Source organism: Carassius auratus, chromosome 1 (assembly GCF_003368295.1).
Source record: "Carassius auratus strain Wakin chromosome 1, ASM336829v1, whole genome shotgun sequence".
Classification (NCBI taxonomy): Eukaryota; Metazoa; Chordata; class Actinopteri; order Cypriniformes; family Cyprinidae; genus Carassius; species Carassius auratus.
In genome coordinates, this window is record NC_039243.1 from 3,205,016 (window position 1) to 3,232,751 (window position 27,736).

Genomic DNA, 27,736 nt, shown 5'->3' on the forward strand with positions numbered 1-27,736 from the left:
CACTAATATGGAAATTGGAAAGTTGAAAGAATGTTTGAGGAGCATCATACCTTTTAAAAATGTTGAATTGTTTATGTTAGAAAAGAATATGAAAGTACCAGTTTTAATGATACCCCACAATGCTTTGTAGTGTCTGTAAAATAATGCTTATACAGAATAGTTACAATAATATTAAAGGACTGTCCATCAATTTCCCATCATGCATTTGCATTTACATTAAAAACATGAATACAGTGTATTGTAGTAAAATTTATTTTAAAATTACGTCAATTGCTAACAGTGCATGTTATATATGCCAGGCCAGTAGTTGACGATCATGAAACACACTGTGAAAACATTATATGCATGCAGATGATGTCAACTTTTTTTACCAATTCACATTTTTGTTGGTTACATTGATATGATACAGACATCATGTTCAGAAGTTTGTGTCTTCAGTGCCCCAAAACAGAGTTATTGAAGACACCTAAAGTTCACAAACAGAATCACTGAAGGAGCAAATTGTAAATTGGTAGGATTACCATTATAGTGGTCAGTGTTTGCTTTGGTTGGGCTCTTGACCCTAGACTTTTTAATATTACATTTTGAATGGTAGTTGTAACTGATAAATAATAGCTAGAAATGATAAAAGTAAAGAATTCAGTGTCCAGGTGGTGTGGGTTATGATTTTACATAGAGTTTTGAACTGAGTGTTATAAATAGAGCCTGTTCTCCTGTTTAGTTAAATTAACATTCAATTTAGCAGCCCCTATAATTCAACAACAGAAGACCCAGAATTTTCTTTAAAACCCAGAGTTTAAAAATTCTGGTTTAGAAAAAAAAAAAAAAATTATAGTGAGGAAGAGGAGCTTTCTTTTAGGCACACAGTGACATCAAGGATTAGCGTATGAATCTGAATAGAGACAAACGGCATATTCAGATAAACAGATGAACTGTAAGCATCACAAAACAAGCTTCTCAAAATTGCATTAAAAAGTAAAAATAAAAGAAAAGAAGAATAAGAATAAATATAAGTCAAATCATCATGGCAGCCATTAATGAGTTTTGAATGGCAGCACCCAGAATGCAGTGCAACATGGCTCTCTTGATTCAGCCTGGTATGTATAACATTGTATTCATTAGCATAGTGTTTTGTTTTTCTTTCTCAAATATTATTATTTGTTTGTTGTTGTTGTTCTTTTGTTTAAACTTTACTTATTTTTGTGTGATTTAACTCATTTTGAATGGTTCAATTCTAAGCATCTCATTTGATTAATTCTAATGAATTCTTATGTGTTAAATTGAATAAATAATATTGCTTGTAATCTGTTGCCACAATTTTATAAAGTAAATACAGTGTATTATTTTTAACAGTGTACACCAACTACGCACACATTTCCAATCATGCATGCCTACTAAAATCGATCGAACCAATCAAAGTATGTATGGGACAGGTTACCATGTGCAACCCCGCCTCTATATGCAGGCTGCAGTCGGGTGCTTCTTGTTTTGTCCAACAAAACCAATATTTTTTGTATACATTTTACTTTTTTTTTCACGTTATTTTATTCATTTTGAATGATTGATTGTAAGCATCTCATTTGATTAATCAGCCTGATCTCACAATCAAAACGTACATATTTAGACGTAAATTAAAACTGTCCAATACGTATGTGCCTTTATGTATTTACAGTGTCATTTACGTATTATCTGGTAGAGCTGTAGTCAAGTCCAGCTTTGTCGAGTCCAAGTCAAGTCCAAGTCCAGGACTAGTCGAGACCGAGTCAAGAAGACTCGGCTAATCAAGCTCGAAAGAGGTTCGAGTCCAAGTCAAGTCCAAAAGTTTCGAGTCCAAGTCAAGACCGAGTCCAAATGAGAGAAAAAAGAGTCCTCTTCAAGACCACATACTTAACTACTGATAATGTATGTGTTGCGAGAGACAGCATATCTCCTATTCTAAGAAAATAATTTTACATTATTATTTGTTATGATCAAAAAGCATGTGCAAAGTAACAGCTCTGTAGGACAGGGGTCTCCAAACTAGATCCTGGAGGGCCAATGTCCTGAAAAGTATAGCTCCAACTGGCCTTAACACACCTGGAAGATTCTAGTGTGTCTAGTAAGGGCTTGATTAGCTGCTTCAAGTGTGTATAATTAGGGTTAAAGCTAACAGGGGCGTTACACAAGATCCCGGGCCCTATGCATAGGCAGTCCTGATGGGCCCCCCACCAATGAAAATATCCAGGTAAAATAAAATATATTTCAGATTCATACTTTTCAAGGGCCCTCTCTTCCTTTGGGGCCCTGGTAATGAGTACTGGTTTTACCCCCAGTCCGACCCTGGGAGCTAAACTATAAAGGACACTGGCCCTCTAGAACAGAGTTTGGAGCTGTAAGGTCAAATAATTTTTATATACTTTATTTTCATTTTATTTACTTTATAATGCTGCTTTTGCTGACATTATGTCTGTGGTCAAAATGTATATGACAGATGTCTTGGCACAGTGAGTGCACAGATACACGCAAAGCTCGGGATATGACAAAGGCGCGCAGCAAGGCTAGAAGGGATACGTTTGGCTCTACTGGGCATGCGCACATAAATACAGCAAATTTTTTGTCACACTGTACGAGTGCTTGCATAGACTAGTCAAGCGCTGTCGGAAACAATCGATTACTCCAGCATGCATTAACCATAATGCATACAAAGTGTTTGCAAGTATGACGTGAATTTTAGAATTACAATATTGCGTGGCCTGTTACTATATGACCTTATCTATGTTGCATGTAAAAATAAAATATGTAATGTAATAATTAGGGCTGTGGCTGAAGCCGAATACCTTATTCGGAATGGCAAGGATAATAGCTTAAAAAACGAATAACGGACAAGGAATAATTCTGCATGAATACTCGCTGAAGCTGACACAGTCTGGTGTTTGCTAGACAACAGGTAAGCCAGGGGATCAGCGCCAGAAGTGAATGAATGTAAACTTTATGAGTGAAAAGAGCGCATTGTTGTCGCCTCTCTGTGCATCTCTCAGAAATCAGAGCATTGCAAGAGTAATTTTACCTATAATAATACATCATACACGTTATAGTATTTGTATATATTTAAAAGGCAATGATTTAAAGCTTAGGCTATGACATGAAACGAATGATTTAGCACAGCGCACTCATCAATCAAACAGCAGCGTTGCGCGTCTCAGTCTCTCAAAAACCAAAACAGTTCTCTCTCTTAAGAGTAGACTATAATCAGCTTAGATACAGATACATTGTTTACTTGTCCTACATGTTTGCATATTTACCTTTTGCTGGTTTGCGCAGCACACACACATCTGTTTAGTGATGTTCATTAAGACTCGCTCAGTGTTCTGCGTAATGAAACTTTGCGCATTGAATGGATTCAGTCATGTTCAAATGTAATAAAATAAATATTATTTTAGAAATTAATAATTATTTTAGTTTAACATGACAAACTTGTTCAGTGATAACTACGAAAAAAAATATAAAAAGTCATAATGGTCTTATCAAGTAACTGTACGATGTTGTATCCGAATGCAGATACGAAAAATGTTGTGATTGTAACAGATACAAATACTGGCTGTTACATGAAAATTTAAATATGAAATGTCATAATTATAAAGTATTAAAAAATTACATATGTAATTGTTGCATAAGGCTATACATTAATAAGCATTGATTGATTAAAAAAAAAACTATTTAATGTGTTTTCATTTACAATAGCATGAACCACGAGTAGTCGAGTAACTCAAGCATTTTTTTATTAAAAAATCGACTGGTAGAAATCAGTAGTCTTGCAACCCCTATACTGTACAACAATAATTAGTATTTTATTATTGTAAAGGGTACGTTTAAGGCTATCTAGGTGTAGACGTAAATAAAACACAATTATATTCATCTAAACTTTTCAGGTCGCAGTAAGTGCACCGCTGGTCATGCACATCCTTTCCCGGAACAATACTGAATGCTAAGAAGATGGAGAAACAGATGATCATAGCTGTACAAGGATAGCCATTTTGTAAATGAATCTATTAGCAGAGCTACTACAAGGGATGTTTAGTGCTGGAAATCCATTTATTCTTTGCTGAAACTTCGTAGTCTTCATGGAGAGCGGGTCATGGTTGCCCAGCAACAGCAGACGCCACTGGAGCGTGAGGGCAGATTACAGAGTGCTTCGGAAATAAGGAGAGCGGCGCGCCTAGCGTTTTCCACACCTTTTCAGTCGCGACATCATGCAAATGTGGTTTTGTTTTGAAGGAGAAATTTTTTATGTTATTTTTTTTGCTGGACCCGGTCGAGACCAACTAGAAGACTTGGCGAGTCCAATGGCCAAGTCAGACAAGTCCGAGTGCAAATGCAACGAGTCCTAGACAAGTCCGAGATGATAGACAAATGTCTCGAGTCCGGACTCGAGTCCAAGACCGGACTCGAGTACTACAGCCCTATTATCTGGATGTAATTATAGGTTCGATACGTATAGAAATTTACGTTAAAACAACCTCAAATACGTACAGATAGAACGTGTTCTCTGAACAGTCAGTTATCCATAAAAATTTACTCACGAAGCTGCTTTTCAATGCTTATCTGATTAATTTGTTTAATATGTATGTATATTTTCCCTTTTTATATATTTTTTGATAAAATGTAAGATCCCTATACCACCCGAACCTAAACCTACCCATTTTATACAGAATGTTAAAAGAATAAAACATAGTAAAACACAATTTTAGTAAAAATATAACATTAAAACGATATTTTGGGCCACTAACGTTAATCTACCCCTAAACCTACCCATAACCATTTCTTAAAACTATATAACGTTACAGTTATAAGTAAACAAAAAACAGACAAACAAACGTGACGTTAATCATTTCTTATTTGCGAAAATATCAAAAATGGTACCAAAAGTAGTTCAAATGATAATGAGTTCCAGTCACAGTCCTCTATAGGGAGGTAATAGTTTTTATAGGGTACAGAGCAGAATTTAATTTATTAATCCGTGAAATTATGTATCTGTCTTCTCTCCGTGAAGGCGCACTGGCGCAGTACTCAAATGTCATAAACTGAAACACGACATGTCGCAATGTGACGAATTGGATGAGGACCAATGAGCGTTGGATATCAGTGCCCTAAACCATGTCGTAACGTGGCGCACTGGCGCTATTTTCAAATTCTAATCATAACAAGCACGAGCTTTGACTGTGACGGACGCTGTTGCTGAGAATGAAGATGAAGATCGATTGATAAAGGGCTGAATTTAGATATGTTCCTTGCAAACATCTGGATTCTAAAAATATGCAGTACAGCAAACAAATAAAATGGATGTGATTTGTAATTGTATGCTGTGCTTTTGTGCATCTATGGTTTGCAGCATGCACAGAAATGTTATTTCTTATTAAGTAGACGAGTAAACTGCTTTCAATAAACTGACTAAAAACATGTATTGATGTGACAATTAAATACAACAGATTTAAATCATTAAAGCCACAATTTTAATATTAATACATGGGAATTCATATACATTCACACTTTACGTTAGAATATTTACGTTTTTTTAGCTGCTAACACGTAAGTATTTGTACGCTTTACTGCTATAAATACATCTAAATTGTACGTTTCTATGTGCATGAAAACATAAATAAATGTACGTGTGGTAGAACCACATTTAAAATAAAAATACACACGTATTCTCATGAGATCACGTTGGATTAATTCCAATCAAATTTAATGTGTTCAATTTAATAAATAATATTGCTTGTAATCTGTTGACACAATTTTATTAAGATAAAAGACCTTCAAACTCTCAAGATCTGATTAAACAACTCCACAAACAGCATTAACACCTTCACTTACAATATTACTAAGCAGATTGACTTTCTTTCAGACTTCTACATAAGTTCTTATTGAGAATCAACAGAGGTTTATATGTTTATGTATTATGGATAAAGTTTTATTTGAGGTTACCATCATGGGGATCATTGTTTGTTAGTTGTTAGTTGAGCTCTTGACCCATGACTTTTGTTGAGTTGCTTCTTTTGCGGCAATTGCAGATGTTTTCAGAAAATGTTGCTGCATTGATGAATTGGTGAACACACACTCAAAGGAGTGAACAGCCATCTTTTTCTGCAGTGCTCATGGAGCTGTTGGGGTTCGATGCCTTGCTCAAGGGCACCTCAGTTGTGGTACTGAGGGTGGGAGAGAGCTCTGTACATTCACTCCCCAACCTACAATCCCTGCTGGTATAAATCCAACTCTCTAACCAATAGGCCACGACTTCCCCACTATACACAATACACTGCAACAGCAGAAACTATTAAGGAAAATAAATGTTACATTTGTTTAGTACTTTTTTATATAACTACACCAATCAGGCCCACATGGAGATGTTTTACCTCATATAGATATTTTAAAAATTATTTCATATTTACTAAAAACAGCAAAACAAGTACAATGATCTGAAGGTAATTTGACAAGATCACAATGATCTTAGAGTGATTTGACAGCATCAGTAAATGGTTCGTCTGTCAGAGCAAGTGTTTGTGTCTGTGTTTGAGTGTCTGATTGGCTAAATATTATGCCATATCTTGAATATATTTATTGTTTGCTTAGCTACTCTATAGCCCCAGAAATATATAAACTCTCGTAAAAATTATAATTATAATAATTCTGTACTCACACGTGACACTGAGATGTAACTGTGCCTACAGCTGTATCTGCCTGCATCCTCTCTTCTGACTGACTGCAGCAGGAGTTGATTGTTTCTGTCTCTTCTCTCAGTTAATGGCTGTGAGTTTCTGTACCAGATGAATGTTGCTCTGTCAGTCAGAGTGCAGCTGCTTTTACATGTCAGACGGACATTATGACCCTCTGTCACTCTCTCAGGAGCCTCCACCTGAAGATCTGAACACAACACACACATTATATCTAGTGCTGCTGTCATACACTGATAATTATTCAACATAATGCACAGAAGAAGAGCTCAGCCTCATGAAAGTCACCTGTGACAGTAAGAGTCACTCCTGGATATCCAATCCATTTTACATCAGGTTTATCGGTTGTGAATCTGAAACAGTACTCATGTTCGTGACGCACATTACAGTTTATGTCACAGTCCTGCTTCTGGAGGACCGGTGTCCTACAGAGTTCAGCTCCAACCGTGGTTAAACACATCTGAACAAGCTCATGAAGGTCTTAATGCTCACACTAGAACAGAGCTAGACTGTGCAGGGACAGAGACCCTCCAGGATCAATGTTCCCCACCCCTGCACTGGAAACTTCCAGGAAGGTCTGTTGAGGAGAGTTGGAGATAAACCCTGCAGGACAAAGGACCGGATTGAGTCTAGAGACCCCTGCACTAGCAGGAGATGGTGACATCTGGTGGTAATTTAAGTGTTTGTACAATTTCATGAGATGACCTCAAATAAACGGAGAACTTAAAGCCTCTTAACCTGCACCCCAACGTAAGCACCCTGAACTCCCCTTGTTTGCACTTGTCAATATTTATGAATAGATTAAATGAAACTGGACAAATTTAATCTTGACAAACTATGTATCATTATAAAGATCTAAGCCTCAAGCATTATCAATAGATCGCTGTTTTTCAATGGAAAGCTTATAAGGAATATATTCTCCAAATTTGTGTAAGCAGTACACATCAAAACATGAATAATGGAAATGCAATACATACCAGATTCGTCTTAATAACGAGTCATAAACACATCCAGAGCTGTAAATCTCGGTTTAGTTAGAAAGGTAAGGGTCCACTGATCAACATCTCATGGAGCACGTTTGGTCCAATGAAGCAATAATGTTGTAATATGGATGATAATTCCTTTGTTTACGTTTCAGTTCTTCAGGGACAGTATTGTTTGTGTCCTTTATGGAATAACTCACGCTCATAAACTGCATCTTGGTAGGAAAAAATGGCATGGTTTTGTTGCGTACAGTGTCACAAACAGAATGAAACACAAAAAAGTGAAAGATAGGCGAAAGATAGTATATTTGAATTCTGGCGCTCTCTCGTGACGGCTCGTGACGCGCTCTGACACACCTGTCATCTGATGGAGGCGGAACTTAGTGATCGCTTTTTTCTTTATTTGTTTTTATTTTTTCAACATTTTCCATATATGTGTGATTGTGTTTTATGTTGAATGTGAATGTATCTGCATGATTACCATCTGTTTGAGTGCAAATCAGCTCACTACTATTGTGTTATCACAGCTATCAATATGAATGCCATCTATATGAATAGAGTGTGATTTAATGACTTTATGGTGCATCTCTTTGATAACCATCTCTATAACTGGCCATCAGCACATCAGCACGTGATAAATGACTTTATGACCAGAAATCGAAGTAAATTCTGTATTTCTAGCAATCTTGGGATGTTCTGTATTTTGGCATACAAAGTTAATTTTATTTTATTTTTTTCTTATTTATTTTTCTTACTCAGATTATTCTTATAGTATTTTTCTAGTGCTCAAATAAATCACTTATATGATGTATAAGTTTCTGTCTATTGTTTTATAATATATATATATATATATATATATATATATATATATATATATATATATATATATATTCAATGGTATGTTTAATGACTAAAATAGTTTGTAGAAGCCTTCAATAGAGTTGGTAAATATTTGTTTTATATTTGGGGGGTTGGGGGGGGACTAGAAATAGTCTCAGAAAAATGGTTGCAGGAATCTAATTTTTCATGGTATCTTCTTCAGATTTGAACTAGAAACTCATGAGAATTTTGACATTCAACCCATTACTTTTGCTCCAGGACTGATTTAATGTATTTTTAGATCAAAAAAACAAAACAAAAAAACAGTGTGGTTAAAAAAAATAAATAAATAAAATAAAAAACACACATGACAAAACTAAGTAAACTGAACAAGCCTCCTTAATGGCACCATATAAAACAATACACTAGGCATCATTAATTTTGTATAATACTTGAGGTTAAAACAGTCAATTGTGATTTAAAAATATCACTTCAGGTTTCACATCACTTCACTTTCACCATATTTAATCAATGATCCCTGTGAATCTTTTGAGGCTCCACTAGAGGTCTTATGATTGCTGCTTAACCAGAGAGAGAGAGAGAGAGAGAGAGAGAGAGAAATCAACAACTACAGCTTTAAATGACTTGCAGATAAATCAGGTTTATTGAAGCATCTGCCCTAGGTATAAAAACACACAAAGTAAAACATGAAAAGGAAACACTTTATAAAATGCAATAATACATAAAATAAAACACTTAATGCAACTAAATATTGTATAAGTTAAAGATATCACTATTGTTAGCTTGTCAAAATATACTTTAAGTAATAATCAAAATAAATAAAAGTTAGAAACTGCCCATTTTTAGTTACAGTATAACTGACCTTCTTTGGCTTAACTTTAAATAAGAGAGAGATAGAGAGAGAGAGAGAGAGAGAGAGAGAGAGAGAGAGAGAGAGAGAGAGAGAGAGGTTCCAAAATGCAATGAATCCATTTTAATTAATTTGAGTAAAAAATGTTTTCTTTGCCAAGAAATTGGCAAGATAAAATGTTATTTTATTTATTTTTCCCCCAAAATGCAATAAATCCATTGAATCAATATGAAAGTTATTTTTCATATTGAAACTGAAAATACACAACATAGTAAGTTGATCCATGACAGCCTCTGAACTTGGTCAGTGCTAAGTTATATTATATCATAATCAATACTTCTATACAGGCACTGGTCTAAAAATTGTTTCAGCAGTCATCGCTTCCTAAATGAATTCAACTTGTCATCCTGTTAATGCTATGAATTTATTACAGTAACAAAAAAAATAAAAATAATCGTGAACACGAACATTAACAACAACATAACATTAAACCACAGAAATTCCAAAATGACATTTCCCTTACATTCAACTTCCAAAGGTGCATTCATCTTTGCCATGTTTCATTCATTTAGATGACTAAACATAAATTGTGATGAGTGGAAATGAGCGGTTCCCCACAGACGGGGGAATGGAGAGCAGTCTCATGAGTACCCCGCGGTCTGCGAGGGTCGATGGGGGTATGTGACAAGTGGGGCTGGATTTTTATAGCATTAAAGGCATTAATAAAAACACTAACAAGCTACGCGATATCACATTCATAATCAAATGTGATTCATGTAATGAACACGATATAGTGCAGTTTGTCACTGATCTACAGTTCTGTGAATTAAATATCGCTCCATGTAAAACCAAATATCGCTCCATGTGATGGAAATTAACCAGTACCATTAATCACAGAACCGGCTTTACTGACGAGATGCGGATGACAATCTCATGTGATTTATCATGCAGCCCTTGTTTGTTGATCACAAAGTACCAAGTAGAAGAGTAATGCTAAGATGTGGAGTGTATTTAAAGTGCCACAATTACTTTCTAGAGTGCGTGGAATGGTGCGCTGGGATTAGTTGAGCATATCTAAACACATACAGTTGGCATCTAGTCATAGTTGGGGGCGTGGTCTGGTGTGGTGAGGGTGGAGTCAGCATGGGGGAAAAAATAGCGAACATCGTGTGTATTCGAATGACAAAAATGCACATATTGAGAAAATATTCCCAGAGACATGTAGAACATTTGTAGTCTCTTTTAACTTTAATATTCATGTACACTAGTCCATATCGCAATTTGATTAATTGCACAGCCCTAATTTAGATTTATTCATTTATTGATTTTATTCAAAATTGCCAAATTCTGTGATGTTCTAGCAAGTTCCATTTGTAACTGGATCCATGTCGCTTCGCAAACACAGACAAGGTGAATTAATGAAAGTGTGAAAGTTCTGACACAAAACAAAGTTGTCACGTATCCTCACGCATTTTTAAGTGGGTATACAGAAAACCTTGGCCTATTCTAGTGCGTATAAGGCACATACCAAATTTAATTATATATGACACTTTCTGAAACAACCTTACACAGTTTTGATAACGTTAATAATGAACACAATGTTAACATAGCCTACCTGTGATGTAATGCCGACTGCACACACACACACATTCTTAGTCTTGGGATTGCACAACTTCCCTTGAACATCCTCACAACTTATTGTTTATAACCATCTTGTCCTCCTTTCTGGTTTTGTATGTTTATTCGCAAGGATGTAGTAGAGTTGTAATCGAGCCTTAAAGGTTAGGCCGGACAGGAGCCGAGCCCGACAAGTACATTTTGACTGACAGCTTTTTAAAAGCCTGAACCCGTTTGAGGCTCGACATTATTCAAATGTGCGCACAAGCTCTTTTTTTCCTTTTGTCAAGAATGAGTCATTTATACGCGTTTTAACAATTTATTCATAACTAACGTAGAATATAGGCCACTTGGAAGTTCAAATAAATAAATAAAATAAGTCGTCTGTGACATCTTAACATCTCAGTCTAAATAGGCATAGGTTCATTAAGCCCGTAAATAGACCAACGCACCAATAAAAATTTTTTTTTTTTTTTATCAAATTAAATTAAGATAAATTTTAAGTTGAGATTGGTTGTGGAATTTAGAAAGGCTCTGCCGGATTTGCTTCGACACTAGCAGCTGACATTTAATAAAAGTATGCCAACATTAGCATAAATACTCGGTCCACATTATGCATTTAAGGCTCAATGAATATTTAGTTATCATTTAAAAAACCTTTACTCACAACAATTAAGCCAAGCCTGCATGTTTTTGTGGAGGAAAATTAATGAATCCACAGTAGATGTGTTCAGCGCGGTCCTGCACTCACTGATGGTGCATCATTATTCATTCATTCATTCAGGTCCGGGCAAAGATCTTCAGCTCTAGGATGTAGAAATTCATTTCATAATTTGTTTGTTTATTGGCGGTACATAAAACGACACAGAATCTCTTCAGGATGGTTGTCCCAGTTATTTCAATTGGTGCCAAGGCAATGTTTTCCCCCACAGGCTAAATTCACATCACGTGACGGGGCGTTCCCAGACCAACCGTCTGTATGTAAATTTGGATATATGAAGGGAGAATATATATATCCTCATATATGAAGAATCAAATAAAATGTGGGTTTTGAACATATAGTGGTTGTGGTCTAAACAGATGAGTAAATGTCTCCACAATTATACAATAATCCAACAGTCACTCATTAAACAGATGAACGCAGGTTTTGTTTGTGCAGTCATACATACAATACAGCTCTTTCTGACTTCTGACTTCTCATCCGACATTGCTGTAGATCACTGATACGTCTTCCACAGTTTGAACATTTGATTTCCTAGAAAATCTGAACAAACAGGAGCACAACAGTGTTACATCTCTGATTACATGAACTGTGCTGGTGAAGTTGTTTTTTCTCACCTCATGGCAGCTGATGAACATATGTTGTCATACTGACATTCATCTTCTTCCGGTCTTTTCCTCTCTTTCTTTCTGTGATATTGGACAGTTGTGTCCTGGATCTCCTCAGTATCTCTGGATTCAGGAGTTTCTCCTCTGGATCTGCTGGGTTTCACACTGGCATACAGAGCATCATTGACTGGATCAGGTTCAGAAAGAGACTCGTCATGAACGGAAACTCTCTGTGACACATCAGAATAAAGATCATTCTGAAAGACAAGAAAACACACAATTACAGTTGATTTTACAATCACAACACATTTCTTAATACTGAAGTCACTTTTTCAAAACTCTTCTCACAGTTCTCCTAACATCGTTCAACTTGATACAGCAGTTTATTTCACATTCAGAATGCACAAAACTACCAAAAGACTTCATTAATGTCTCAAATCAAAGCATTCTTACATAAACAAACAATGTTTATATGCAATGTTTTCTTTTGTAAAAACCAGAATGATACACAGTAAAAGCCAGAGTGTTAAATCAACACTGCTCAGAGCATACATGGTCCCACTCTAAAAGAGTGTTAAAGTAACACTGAAGCAGTGTCAAGATTCATGAGATAAGTATGTGATTAATTAAGTGCTGATTGATCATAAGTGATGAATACTGGATGTTAACAAGCAGAATCACTGAAGAAAAGAAAAACACAAGAACTACTGACTTTAGCCACAGCCTTAGAAGAAATCAACTGAAATAAAATATATTAAATTGCTCAAGATCTCAGCAGATGATTAATAATCTCCACAAACAGCATAACCAACTTTGCGCAAATACAAACCAGTTTGAATTTTATGTGTCTAAAGAAATATTATTATGAATTAATAGAGGTTTAAATGTTACACAGCAAAATCTCCTGTGTTAAACACAGCCACACAGTGAGGACTCATATAAACTCTGAAGCAGTGTTAAAAATAACACTGAAGCAGAGTTGAAGTTAATGAGATAATTAAGAAGGGGGGGGGGATTAAGAGATCCAGCATTTTTGGTATAATATGACATGTTTTTAAAAGTTAGTTCTACATAAAGAAAGAGTTCTCCAGTTTAGACACACAGACATCAAGAATGAGTGTGAGCATCACAACAACGGTGACCATCAAAAAAGCATGTTGTAGCCAATAAAAACTCATCCATGGCTCCCATCATGCATTGCGGCATGAATAAATTATGAGCTGAACTGTCTTTTTAACTTTTTATTCTAACTATATTTTACTTTTGCTGTTTTTATGTGAATTTTTAGTATCTAGATTTGTGATGTTCAGAGTAGATCTGTTTATCTGAATATGCTGTTTGTCACCATTGTTGAGATTCATATGCTGATTATTGTTTCACTTTAAAATAATGGTCCAGATCACTAGTAGTTCCTGTGGACTGACAAGGTAACGCTTGAGTAATAAGTCAGGAGTTAACATGTTTTTCACTTTAAAATAATGGGCCAGATCACTAGTAGTTCCTGCGGACTGACAAGGTAACACTCGAGTAATGAGTCATGGATTTCACAACTAACTTACAATAAAATTATCTGACACATACTGTACAGCCATATATTTCTGTGAGGAACTAGTGATATTCTACCAGACATTGTAATCTGGAAGATGTTGTTTTGTGCTTAACACTATAAATGCAGTCAATGAAGGATGCAAATATGTTTTGACAAAAGAACATCATTATTTATTGTCACTTCCTACAGAGAAGCCCTCCCCAGCATAATATCACTAACGTTAAAGTTATTAGAGTTGGAGACATTGAACTTAATGGAGCTCATTAAATATATCATATGGATAGGCTATATATATTCAAGTTCAGTTCAAGTTCAAGTCTGCTTTATTGTCAATTTCCACATGTACAGTACATACATACAGAGAATCGAAATTGCGTTACTCTCAGACCCCGGTGCATACAGATAACATTAACATTAAAGCCTAAAAAAAAATAACTAGATCAAATATAAAATGTAGATACAATTATACAATAAGGGAATTATAAAAAAAAGACATATAATAAAAATAAAAGTTAAAAATAAAGTTAAATAAAGCAGCGCAAGATAAATGACAGATATAGTGCAAATCAATGAAGTGAACAACAGTGCAGTTAAAAGATTTTTTAGTGCAAAAAAAATCACTTATTAAAAATATCTTAAGTCTGATTAAAGTGACAAGTGACCAAGAGCAGTTATTTAACGGACTGATGAGGTAGTTCCATGCCGAATGAGGTAGTGAGCGGTGAGTGAGCAGACCAATGCTGCACAAGTGACTCGTGCATGTCATCATATAATTAGTGTGTGTGTGTGTGGGGGGGGGGTGTTCATAGTTCAGTGGTGCCTGGGGAAGAAGAGGGGAGGGGGGGCAGGTTCGGGAGGGAGTTCAGCTTCCTGACAGCCTGGTGGATGAAGCTGTCCTTCAGTCTGCTGGTCCTGGCCTGGAGACTCCGCAGTCTCCTCCCTGATGGCAGCAGGCTGAAGAAGCTGTGTGATGGGTGGGTGGGATCACCTGTGATGCAGAGGGCTTTGCGGGACGTGTTCCATAAATGTCCTGGAGGGAGGGTAGAGAGACTCCAATGATCTTCTCAGCTGCTCTCACTATGCGTTGTAGAGTCTTTTGGCAGGATGCGTTGCAGGCGCCATACCACACAGTGATGCAGCTCGACAGGATGCTCTCGGTGGTCCCTCTGTAGAATTTGTACATGATTGGGGGTGGGGCTCTGGCTCTCCTCAGTTTGCGGAGGAAGTAGAGACGCTGTTGTGATTTCTTGGCCAGTGCTGCGGTGTTTTCAGTCCAGGAGAGGTCCTCTGTGATGTGCACACCCAGGAACTTGGTGCTGCTCACTCTCTCCACAGTCGCACCGTTGATGGTCAGAGGAACGTGCTGAGTGTGTGCTCTCCTGAAGTCTACAACAATCTCCTTCGTCTTCTCCACATTCAGAGAGAGATTGTTGTCACTGCACCACCCAGCCAGGCGGCTCACCTCACTCCTGTAGTTTGTCTCATCTTTGTTGCTAATGAGACCCACCACCGTCGTGTCATCTGCAAACTTAATGAAGAGGTTGGAGCTGTGTGACGGTGTGCAGTCATGGGTCAGCAGAGTGAAGAGGAGGGGGCTCAGCACACATCCTTGGGGGGCCCCAGTGTTCAGTGTGATGGTGCTGGATGTGTTGCTGCCGACCCGTACTGCCTGAGGTCTTCCAGTCAGAAAGTCCAACAGCCAGTTGCACAGTGAAGTGTTAAGCCCCAGCTGACTCAGCTTGTAGATGAGCTGCTGAGGGATGATTGTGTTGAATGCTGAACTGAAGTCTATGAACAGCATTCTGACATAAGAGTCCTTTTTTTCCAGATGGGTGAGTGCTGAGTGGACGGCAGTGGAGATGGCATCATCGGTCGACCGGTTGGACCGATATGCAAACTGGAAGGGGTCCAGGGAGGGGGGGAGGGCAGACTTGATGTGGTGCATGACTAGCCGTTCAAAGCACTTCATGAGGATGGGGGTAAGTGCAACAGGACGGTAGTCATTGAAGCAGGATGGAGATGGCTTCTTCGGGGACTGGGATGATAGTGGTAGTTTTAAAGCATGTGGGAACAACAGCCTGACTCAGTGAGATGTTAAAAATGTCTGTGAAGACATCAGTGAGTTCTGCTGCACAGTCTTTCAGTACATGCCCAGGGATGTTGTCAGGACCCGGAGCTTTGCGGGCATTGATCCTGCTGAAGGATCTCCTCACGCTGTCTGGGGTCAGAGTCATCACCTGGTTGCCGGGAGGAGGTGGAGTCTTCTGTGCAGTGGTGCTGTTTTGTGCCTCAAAGCGAGCGAAGAAGGTGTTCAGCTCGTTCAGCAGAGAGATGTTGTTGTCACAGGTCCGTGGTGGGGGCTTGTAATCCGTAATGGTCTGTATCCCCTGCCACAGGTTCCTAGTGTCTCTGCTGTCGCTGAATTGATGAGCTATCTTCCTGGAGTGCTGTCTCTTAGCCTCTCTGATGCCACGGGACAGGTTGGCCCTAGCTGTTCTCAGGCCCACCCCATCTCCAGCCCTGAAGGCAGCATTCCGTGTCTTCAGGAGTCTGTAGACCTCCCCTGTCATCCATGGCTTCTGGTTGGCCCGGACAGTGATAGTTTTTGTGATCGTTACATCATCAATACACTTATTGATGTAGGCAGTAACAGTCTCTGAGTACTCCTGGAGGTCAGTGGTGTTATTGAATGTGGCAGCCTGTTTAAACATGTCCCAGTCAGTTGTGTTGAAGCAGTCCTGAAGAATCTCTGATGATCCTTCTGGCCACACTTTAATCTGTTTGTAAACTGGTTTGGCGACTTTAATGAGCGGTCTGTATGCAGGCATTAGCATAACAGTGATGTGATCTGAGGCTCCGAGGTGGGGGAGGGCTTTGTAAACTCCTCTCTGTGTGGTGTAAACAAAGTCCAAAATGTTATTACCTCGTGTTGGAAAGTTGATGTGCTGGTGTATTTTTGGAAACACACTCTTAAGGTCAGCATGGTTGAAATCCCCAGCTATGATGAGAAAAGCATCGGGGTGTGCAGTCTGCTGCTCACTGATGTGCTGGTACAGTTCATTAAGTGCGTCGGTCCTGTTGCTGGTGATGTTGAATGGGGGAATGTACACTGAAATGAGCAGTATAGCAGTATATTCCCTCGGCAGATAGAACGGCCTGCACCTAATAATCATAAACTCCACCAGTTTATGATATTGATATATATATATATATATATATATATATATATATATATATATATATATATATATATATATATATATATATACACGTTTCCATAAAGAAGCTAATTGTTCACTTTATAGACGTAGCTGTTGTGATTAGTAATTAATTAGTTATTCTACATTAGTTGGCCATAGTTCCAAAGTAGTTCTCAATGACAATATTTTTCTTTTAGTAATTATCAAATACCTAATAAGGAACTACCTATGTCCTAAATGAGCTATTACTTACTGCTTAGTTAATATTGCTTCTATATTAGTTAATAGTATTAAGTTAAGGGTTAATGTAGTACTACCTATTACTTCCTGCGTAGTTACTTATTAACAACGGACCATTATTTTAAAGTGTTACCGAAATGTTTCCTAGAGATTGTCAAAACTGTAAGACAAATAAAAGTTTCAGAGGTGAGCAGCTTCTGAGACAGCAGCAGGTCTCAAACTTTTCAGACCAAGTACAACATTAGATCACATAACATCAGATAACTAAAACATAGTCTGCTTCTGTGAAGTCGTGTTTATTTACCTGTTTCATTGTTAGATCTTCAGATTGATCACTCTTTCGTATCCTCCTGTTATAATGACAGACATTAACAGCATTCATTAATATACTTAACCCCTGATGTACTTGTTACATCGTAAGATGAATGACATAATCAAATATTAGTCTGTTTTATTCTTATTCGTAGCCACTCAGATCCAGTCCATATCCAGACCAGATGGTGGATCAGCACAAGTCAACCTCTACAGCCCTGAACGACAACTAGATGAACCCTTGAGACAGATCCCCTGTGAAGACCTCATCAGCTCAAGACTACGAGAACCAGACAAGACCTCTGCACGTGTGCGGCAGACTGGAATTAAACCACATCATGCTACTTTCATCTGTTCAGAGGAGAACTGGTCCCGACTGAGCCTGGTTACTCCAAAGGTTTTTCTCCATTTCTGCCACCGATGGAGTTTTGATTTCTTGTTGCACTGTAAAAAGTGATTCTCTATATTTATTCAATAAAATTGTGTCAAAAATTTACAAGCAATATTATTAATTAAATTTAACAAATTTTAATTAAGTAGAAATAATCATTCAAATTGAGTAGAATAACATGAAAAAATTAAGTAAAATTTACACAAAAATATTGATTTCATTGGACAAAAAAAACAAAAAAACACTATGCTAAAGAATACTATGTTATGCATGCGAGGCCAGTAGTTGGTGATCATGAAACACCCTTCGAAAACATTATATACATCACATGACGTCAACTTTTTTACAAATTCACATTTGTGATGCTTACATAGATATGATAAAGGCATCATGTTCAAAAGGTTGTAAGGCCCCCAAAACAGAGTTATTTGGAGGCCTATAATCACTTTTTACAGTGTAGTGTCCTGTCTGGTTAGATTAGTTTAATTTCTGGCAATATTGTGTTGATTGCACAGATACTATTGTAGTTGGGCTGATTTGGATGATGAAATCACTGAATCAATGATGAACTGACTTTAACTGAAAATGTAACTTTACTACACTGTCAGAAATAGGGGTACAGAAGGAGTCCATTTCTGTCCCCCAAGGTACAATCTACACTAACGTACCCCATAGGGCTTATTATTGGACCTTAAGGTACATGTATGTACCTTTGTGAGGGTCAAAAAGGTACATATATGTTCCCAAACAGTAAAAGGTACATATATGTACCGTTTCTTTTAAAGGTTAAGGTACAATTTATAGAGCCAGCCCTGATTGGCTGCTTGAATCTCAATTTAAAAGAACGTCAGGTTTCTTCTGTTTCTTTCTTTTGGCGGAGACAAAGTCATAGCACGGTAACGCATGGTTCTTACCAGATTGGGTAGTCCAGGTGCCAAAGAGTAAAAGTCCTGCCATATTTTTGCTCCACCCATGAACTCATCAGATGATTTCATCAGAGGAGGAAACAAGTCATTCCTTCCAAGTCACAAACGAGTCTTGAATCAAATCCCAAGTTCTCAAAGAGTTAAAGTTCATGAGATAATTAAGTGACTAATTAAATGAAGATGCAATAGTGACCACAGAAGAAAAGAGAAACACAATAACTACAACTGACTTTAAGCACAGCCTTGCATGAAATCAATTGAAAGAAGAAAAAAAAAAACTTTGCCACCATAATTGTGGTGAGTATTTGCTTCAGTTGAGCTCGAGCCTTTAAACAGTGTTTAAAAATTTGCTTCTAAACAATTGAATTATTGTTTTGAAGCAAACATTTGTGCAATGCTGATACAACTCTTGATCTAGCAGATGATTGTATGATCTTGATTAAATTTCGTGATTATACGTTTAAAGAAAAGAGTTTGTGGCTTAGTTGTTAGAAAGGACTGCCATGTATTCACTGCTCTCTCTGTGCACTTTGGATGGGTTAAATACAGAATACGAATTCAGAGTGACAAGCTATTGTACCCCTAAAGGTACAATTATGTACTTTATTTTCTGAGAGTGTACCCTCAAGGTTACAGCTTTTGTAACCTTGGTATAGGGTACATTAAACATCAACATATGATCCTCTGTATTGCTCAATAACAGCAGGTGTTAATCATTATTGCACAATCATCATTTAATTAGTCACTTAATTATCTCATTAACTTTAACTCTTTGAGGACTTGGGTTTTGACTCAAGACTCGTTTGTGACTTGGAAGGAATGACTTGGTTCCTCCTCTGGTGAAATCAGCTGCTGAGTTCATGGGTGGAACAAAAATATGGCAGGACTTTTACTCTTTGGCCCCTGGACTTCCCACCTCTGGTTCTTACAGGGCTTTCAACCAAGGAGGTCCTTCAAAAAATATCAGAAGCAGACATAGAAGTAACCGACATCGAGATGTACTGCATTCTGAGTCTATTCCATTGTTTTGGCAAATCTATTATCTCTTTAACAAAGACAACATGTGGATCCTTTGTCTTATGAGCGTCACTTTCATGCATGCTCTGTCAAGGCTGTTAATAAAAGGATTATACTGAAACCAGGAGATGAAATGGATTTTCAGGCAAATTGCACTCATTCATTAGATGATCATTTCTATGTTATAATTAGACATTGTTTTTATGAAAAGGATTTAGTAAATTCTGATTTTAATTCAGCGTGTGTGTTATATATATATATTATAGTCAACGATTGTACCGATTTTGAAGGGTACATTTTTGTACTGTTAAAGAAAGGTACAAAATTGTCACCACAGGTACAAAACTGGTATCTTAAGGTACAAATCACAAGGGTACAAATTTGTACACTATGCCAAGGGTACAAAAGCTGTACCCTTGAAGGTACAGTCCCAGTGACAAGCTATTGTACCCCTAAAGGTACAATTATGTACTTTATTTTCTGAGAGTGTATTATCCTCTTGCATTATCAATACATCTTTTTTCTGTCTGACACTGCACTGTAAAAATTTTTGCCATTAAATAACAATAATTTTCTGGCAGCAGGGGTGCCAGTAAAGTACTGTTAATTTACAGCTCTTAACCATTAATTTACCGCTCTTATTTTTTAACAGTATTTTACCGTAAATTCTACCATGGAAATTAACTCCACTCCCACTGCTTCAAACAGTTCGAGTTTTTAAAACTAGCATTCCTACGATGTTAGTACTATGAACTTATTTCATTTGAGTCCACTGAGAAGGAATATTTCTTACACTTAATGTGCAGTAATAAAGTAACTAAATACATGACTTTTACTCAAATCACTGCAGCTCATTGTCAGCTGTATTACACATGTATGTGCTGAAGTACTTAACACAGAGATCACCACTGTATCAGCGACTCCACATTTACTGCCTTTATATAAAGCAGCAAAAAATCAGAATTTGTGGCTCATCATTGACTGAAGCACAGGCTCTACTCTCCAGCACAATGGTGAACAACAAAACTACATTAAACTAAACGATCTCTCTTGTGCAAACACACATTAATACAGTCAAGTTCAGTATTTACTCTCATTATCAGTGTATGACTTTGCCTAATTTTTTTTTCTATGGATGTTCACAAATATTTTAGTTAAATTAACTTTTTTTTTTCATTTGGTAAATCTGACGTTTACATTTTACAGTATATTACTGTTTTTCCTTGACTTAACGGCAACAAACTGTAGAAAAACACTTTTTTTGCTGGCAAACATTTATTTACGGCAAGAAACAATAGAAAAACAGTCATTTACTGGCAGCAGGGGTGCCAGTAAATAACTATTTTTCTACAGTTTGTTTCCTGTAAATTAATTACAGTTTATTACTGTTAAATTATGTTTCATGCTGTTTTTTCTTCATCTTAAATCTTTAACCCTTTAAACCCCACAAGAAAATCCTCAGTTTTAAATGAACACTTATAATGTGTGCACACTACAGAGTGTTAGAGTAACACCGAATCAGTAAAGTTAATGAGATAATTCGGTGATTAATTGATGATTGAGCATTAGTGATAAACACCTGCAGAATCACTGAAGCAAAGAGAAACACAAGAACTACAAATTACTTCAACCACAGCCTTAGATGAAATCAACTGAATAAAAGAATACATCAAATCTCTCAAGATCTGATTAAACAACTACTAAAACAGCTTCACCAGATTCACATTACTAACCAGACTGACTTTATTTCTGTCAGATGTCTACAGAAGAACTTATGGAGAGTTAAATAGGTTTAGGTGTTTTTTTCACTACCATGATGGAGATCAGTGTTTACTTTAGTTGGGCTCTTGAACGTGACTTTTCAACAATTAAGGTTTTTTTTTTTTTTTTACATGCTGTAACAATGCGCCTTTGGAACCTGTTATAGCAAAACAAAAGTACACAGAAGAAAAAAAATCTGATATTGTTGTTTATAGATTGACAAGAACAAATACTATTATTTCTGATCTAATCCCATGTCTCTTCTCTTATTAGTGATGTGTCGTTCGCGAACGAATCGTTCTTTTTGAACGAATCTTTTAGGTGAACGAATCGTTCTCGTTCACGTAATCCACTGACTCATATTTCTCGTTCAGTGAAGTTCCTCCCTCCACAGCAGCGCGGCGCTATAAGCAGCGCATGCGCAGCTCAGTGAACCGGGTAACAACTGTTTCATCCTGTCAAAGAATTACTCAACCTCGAGCCAATAGCCTTCGAGTATGAGATGTGACAGAGTATGTGATTTGTTGAATGTAGTGAACGAATACGCCCTTCAATGAACGAGTTTCATATGAGTCTGAACTAGATCTAGAGATCTTATCGTTCGTGAACTAAATGACTGAACTGGTACCCATGTCGTTCGTGAATGAGTTGAATGAGCTGATACATAGCATTCGTGAATGAAATGACTGAACTGGCACACATGTCGTTCGTGCACGAGTTGAATGATACATCTCGGTCGTGAATGAAATGAGTGACCTGATGGTCAGGGTATATTCTGGCAAACAGTTTACCAATCACGTTTCTCAATCGGCAAAGCACATGTCGTTCGTGCACGAGTTGAATGATTTAGTAAATCTCGTTCGTGAATGAAATGACTGAACTGGCACACATGTCATTCGTGAACGAGCTAAATGAACGGATACATGTTGTTCGTGAATGAAATGAACTGGTACATAGCTTATCTCGTTCGTGAACGAAATGAATGAGAGTAAACCGGGTCAGTCTGCCATTTAGCATGTCAATCTCGCAAAAATGCAAAGCGCAGTTATAGGTACTGTACTGTGCACATACGCTTGTTTTGATATTTAGCAACTCCACGTTTATCCACGATTGATGAATGTGAATATATAATAAACAAACTGTCTGACCAAACAATTAAAATGCTATTTAGGCAAGAAAACCTTGTGCTTTGTTCATCTGAACAACTTAATTAGACTTTATATATTGAATGCGATTATACACACATTTTAATAAAGCCGGATCAGTTTTTGTAACAAGTGTATACGTTCTTTGACTTAAGACATAACAACATAATACACTTTTTGCCATCTGCTGGCTTATTTTGTGTAATACGAAGAAATGGTCACTGAACGAATCAGTGAACGATTCTGAACGAATCATTTTGGTGAACGAACTGAAAATGAACGAATCACTAGAAAGAATCATAATTTCCACCACTATCTCTTATTGATACTACAGCATAAGAAGGAACACTGCTGAGTAATAAGTTATAAAAGACTGTTAAGAAAATTTCACTCAAAATAAAAAAAAAAAACCTTTGCTGAAATTTAGACAGAAACATCAAGAATCAGCGTATGAATCACAGCAATGGTGACAATCCACAAAATAAATGAACAGATCAGTTCTGAACATCACAACACATGCTACTAAAACTTAAAACAAATGCAAAATGATAAGCACATAAGAATTCAAGAAAATAAGTGAACAATTCAGTGGCATAATTTATTCATGCCGCAATGCATGCTGGGAGTCATGGATGAGTTTTATCCTGTGCTGGTACCCAGCATGCATTGCATCATAAACCTTTTGATTGTCACCATTGTTGAGATTAATATGCTGATTGTTGATGTCTCTCTTTCAGTGTTGTGAGGACTGCTGCCCAAAATATTTAAAGCTCAAAAATCCATATCCAGATAATCACATTACCGTTCAATCTTATAAATTTGAAGAAACAAACGAAAGAAAAGTGTTATTCACTCACATATTTCAACACAAAATTATTATTTGACTATTATAACAACAAGTCAGTCTAGTAGATCATGCCTGACAGAAACAGTCATAAGCACTTGATCATCAAGATTAATATTGCTGTAATAGATGTATCATAAAGATACAAATATAGCAATGAAACAAAAGTCAAGGGTCAGGAGCCCAACTAAAGCAAACACTGATCTCCACAATGGTGATGCTAAACGAAACTAAGATTATCATCTACACCTCTGTAATTCTCAATAAGATCTTTTGATCTCTGATCTCTGATCTGATAGAAATAAAGTCAGTTAGTAATGAGTGAAGTTGATAAAGCTGTTTGTTGATTGTTTAAATCTTCAGTTAATTTCATCTAAAGCTGTGGCTGAAGTCAGTTGTATTTCTTGTGTTTGTCTTGTTTCTTTTTTCTTCAGTGATTCTACTCATTAACAGCAGCTGTTGATCATTGTCTGAATTCACTCATTAGTTTTCATTCTCTCTGTCAGGTGGACTATATTAGTAAACTCATGTAGGGAATAGTGAATGAGGGAGTAGGGTGTGATTTGAAACACAGCCGCTGAGTGTCGACTTTGAACGTTGTTAATTTACGATATATAGCAGCAGGCTACCTTCTAGAAAACGATGAATATTACCCAGAATGCACTGTTTTACTGAAAAACAGTATGTTACTGTCGAAATTTGGCCGTTTTTTTACAGCGATTTTTAACAGTGTGTAGAGCTGCTTTGACACAATCTTTACTGTATAAAATCTTATAAACAAACATATATGATCAAGTTTTTACTACATCAGAACAAAAATTAACATATAATCACTGCAGTTTTATTTATTAAACTCACATTATAAGCAGGACGATGATGATGGTGATGAATAATCCTCCAGATGTTGCTGCGATCACAATCACATTCCTATCAGCTCCAGGATGAACTGAAAGATGAAGATCATCATAATTAACAAACTGATGAATGATGTGAAGATCCAGGAGTGTGTTAATAAAAGCTTCACCTGTGACAGTAACAGCGTCTGATCTCTGAGATCCATGTTGATTGTGAGCCTCACAGTAGAAGCGTCCACTCTGTAGTGCACTGAAACTCTGTCCAGATCCAACAGCTGAGCTTTGATTCTCCTTAAACCAGCTGAAGTTCAGAGCAGGAGGGTTTGAATCACTGCTGCAGATCAGAGTCACTGAATCTCCCTCCACTATTACACCAGATCCAGTTATAGACACTGAGACATTCCTGGGAGGATCTTAAAAGGACAAAAAATTTAATCCAAAATAAATATTAGAAAACTGTGAATTTGAACAATGTGCAGATAATCATTAACTCACACATGACGTTTAAAGTCACAGCATCAGAGTAGTTCTCTCCATGTTCATTGATGGATCTACACTTGTATTCTTCACTGTGATCAGAGCTGATCTTTGAGATGCTGTAGATTCTTCCAGATCCTACAAACATTTCTCCTTTAAACCAGCTGAAGTTCAGAGCAGGAGGGATTGAATCACTGCTGCAGATCAGAGTCACTGAATCTCCCTCCAATATCACACCCGACCCATTTATAGACACTGAGACATTTTTAGGAGGGTCTAAAAAAATGCAAGAAATTAACAAAGTAAATTTGACATCACACGACTGACACTTATAAATCACAGATTTCTGAAACTCCATCATTAGATGGACTGATAGAGATCACAGGATTCACTGGAAGTAGCAGCTGTGGCTGAAGGACAATTTCAGTTACACCCCACTCACTCACTCATGATTTTTTAAAGCTGTTTAAGTTTTTTAAAAATTACGGTTGCTACCAAATTGCTAAATGAGACTGCAGGTGCTATCAGAGACACACAACATCATCACTCTGACAAGAACACTTACTAACATGCTGATGCTATTGGCCATAACTGGGTAATTTATTATTATTATTATTATTATTATTATTATTATTATATTAATCTATAATGTTAAGTGATTGTTAAGTGTATAATTGTATAATGTTAAGTGATTGTTCATATTGTTTAACAGTTAACCCCTAAGGTTGCAGGTTCAAGTCTTGGGCCTCACCTCATGATTGAGGTGCCCTTGAGCAAAGCACACAAAACCCCTATCGTTTTTAATACCTCGAGCTGTGAGGATTTGTATTTCTATTAATGTATTATAGGAGAAACGTAAAAAAGCTGGGTCGTTCTATAAAAGTTTTCACCCCCTCCATGAAAGTCTATGGGATTGAAGGTGGTTTTGATAGTATGGTTTACAAAAACCATAAGCCGGACCCGTTAGAAATGATATAGCAACCCGAGTCAGACCAGTCTGAAGGTCTGACCCGTGTTTGGTGGGTAATTAATTGTATTAATTTTGGTGGTTATATTCTTTTAACATGGTTTAAAAGTGGGCTTGGCCACTGTCATGCTGGTCTAAGTTGGTTTTACTGATTTTTTTTACGGACTCCCGGGGTGCCGCAGCATAAAAAATTGTATGGGTTAAATGCAGAGCACAAATTCTGAGTATGGGTCACCATACTCGGCTGAATGTCACATCACTTATTCCTCCCTCTCTGATGGCACAAATAAAAAAAGAACACATATAAACACATTTTTGGTTTGTTTTTTAATATAATGTAGATTAAAATTAATCCACAGAGTAAATAATTATCATGGAAAATGATAGTTGATATGAAGTTGATATGTAGTTTATAGCATAATGTTAGCTATTTAGTTCTGGCGTTTGTATTTAGGCTTCTAGATTCATAAAAGTTATGAATCATATAGTTGTGGTCATTACAAACCCCAGGAAGAGTAGAGGTGTGACCTCGGCATCCTGGCTAAATTCGCCCACTGGCCTCTGACCACCATGGCTTCCTAACAATCCCCATATCTGCTGATTGGCTTCATCACTCCGTCTCCTCTCCACCAGTAAGCTGGTGTGTGGTGTGTGGTGGGCGTTCTGGCACAATATGCCGTCGCATCATCCAGGTGGATGAGGAGATACCTTCTGACTATGTAAAGCGCTTTGAGTCTCTAGAAAAGCGCTATATAAATGTAAGGAATTATGATCATTATATTATATTATTATATACATAATGTATGTGCATTTTTATTCACTGGCAAGTTTTGAAAAAGCGATCTTTCCTGTTTCATTCTCAGCCTTAGAAATAATCTGTTGTGTATTAGAGACACTAACATTTAAACCTGGTTTTGTTTTCAGAATAATGGTTTTAGTAAAAGGACAAGAGCTTATAAAAAAACTACTAACCATTAATCAGAGATATGTAGCCATGAACTTTTCAAAGACAACTTTAAAGATGAATTGTCTATCTGTACTCACAGGAGACATTGAGCTGAGCAGCAGGAGAGATGTAAGTGTGTCCATGTAGAGCACAGCTGTATCTGCCTGCATCCTCTCTTCTGACTGACTGCAGCAGGAGTTGATTGTTTCTGTCTCTTCTCTCAGTTAATGGCTGTGAGTTTCTGTACCAGATGAATGTTGCTCTGTCAGTCAGAGTGCAGCTGCTTTTACATGTCAGACTGACATTATGACCCTCTGTCACTCTCTCAGGAGCCTCCACCTGAAGATCTGAACACAACACACACATTATATCTAGTGCTGCTGTCATACACTGATTATTATTCAACATAATGCACAGAAGAAGAGCTCAGCCTCATGAAAGTCACCTGTGACAGTAAGAGTCACTCCTGGATAACCAGTCCATTTTCCATTAGGTTTATCAGTTATGAATCTGAAACAGTACATGTGTTGGTCGTTCTGTGTCACATGACTCAGTCTGATGGTGCAGTTCTGCTGTTTGTCTCCCAGATACTGAAGCCTCTGACTGTATTCAGGATCCTCACACAGATCTGGAGGCTCTTTACCCTTTACAGGGTTTTTGGTCCAGAACACTTTCATGATCTGATGTCCAGTAGGGTATGTATAAGTGCAGTTCATTATCACTGATGAGTTCATTAGTGCACAGATGTGTGAAGAACTGTAACTCACACTCAAATCAGCAG

General features: G+C 37.1%; 2 protein-coding genes across 2 annotated transcripts in view; one reads left to right on the top strand and one right to left on the bottom strand.

Annotated features, from left to right (window-relative positions):
* Positions 1-27,736, top strand: part of LOC113116074 (B-cell receptor CD22-like) — a 109,307-nt gene that overhangs the window by 15,672 nt on the left and 65,899 nt on the right. The window lies entirely within an intron of this gene.
* Positions 11,686-27,716, bottom strand: LOC113116864 (sialic acid-binding Ig-like lectin 12). Its single transcript, XM_026285199.1, has 8 exons — positions 27,401-27,716; positions 27,054-27,302; positions 25,061-25,318; positions 24,736-24,978; positions 24,570-24,657; positions 17,620-17,665; positions 12,336-12,583; positions 11,686-12,261 (listed from the first exon to the last, which is right to left on the bottom strand). Exons 1-8 carry the CDS (start codon positions 27,687-27,689, stop codon positions 12,195-12,197), a joined length of 1,488 nt encoding a protein of 495 aa, XP_026140984.1. The 5' UTR covers positions 27,690-27,716; the 3' UTR covers positions 11,686-12,194.

What these genes read in the sequence shown, in the direction of transcription:
- LOC113116864 (XM_026285199.1), bottom strand. Translation starts at nt 27,689, where the DNA reads ATGAACTCATCAGTGATAATGAACTGCACTTATACATACCCTACTGGA. An exon ending in AGACGCTGTTACTGTCACAG is followed by an intron (nt 24,658 to 24,735) that starts GTGAAGCTTTTA and finishes TTCATCTTTCAG; the next exon opens with TTCATCCTGGAGCTGATAGG. An exon ending in ATCATCGTCCTGCTTATAAT is followed by an intron (nt 17,666 to 24,569) that starts GTGAGTTTAATA and finishes TCATTATAACAG; the next exon opens with GAGGATACGAAAGAGTGATC.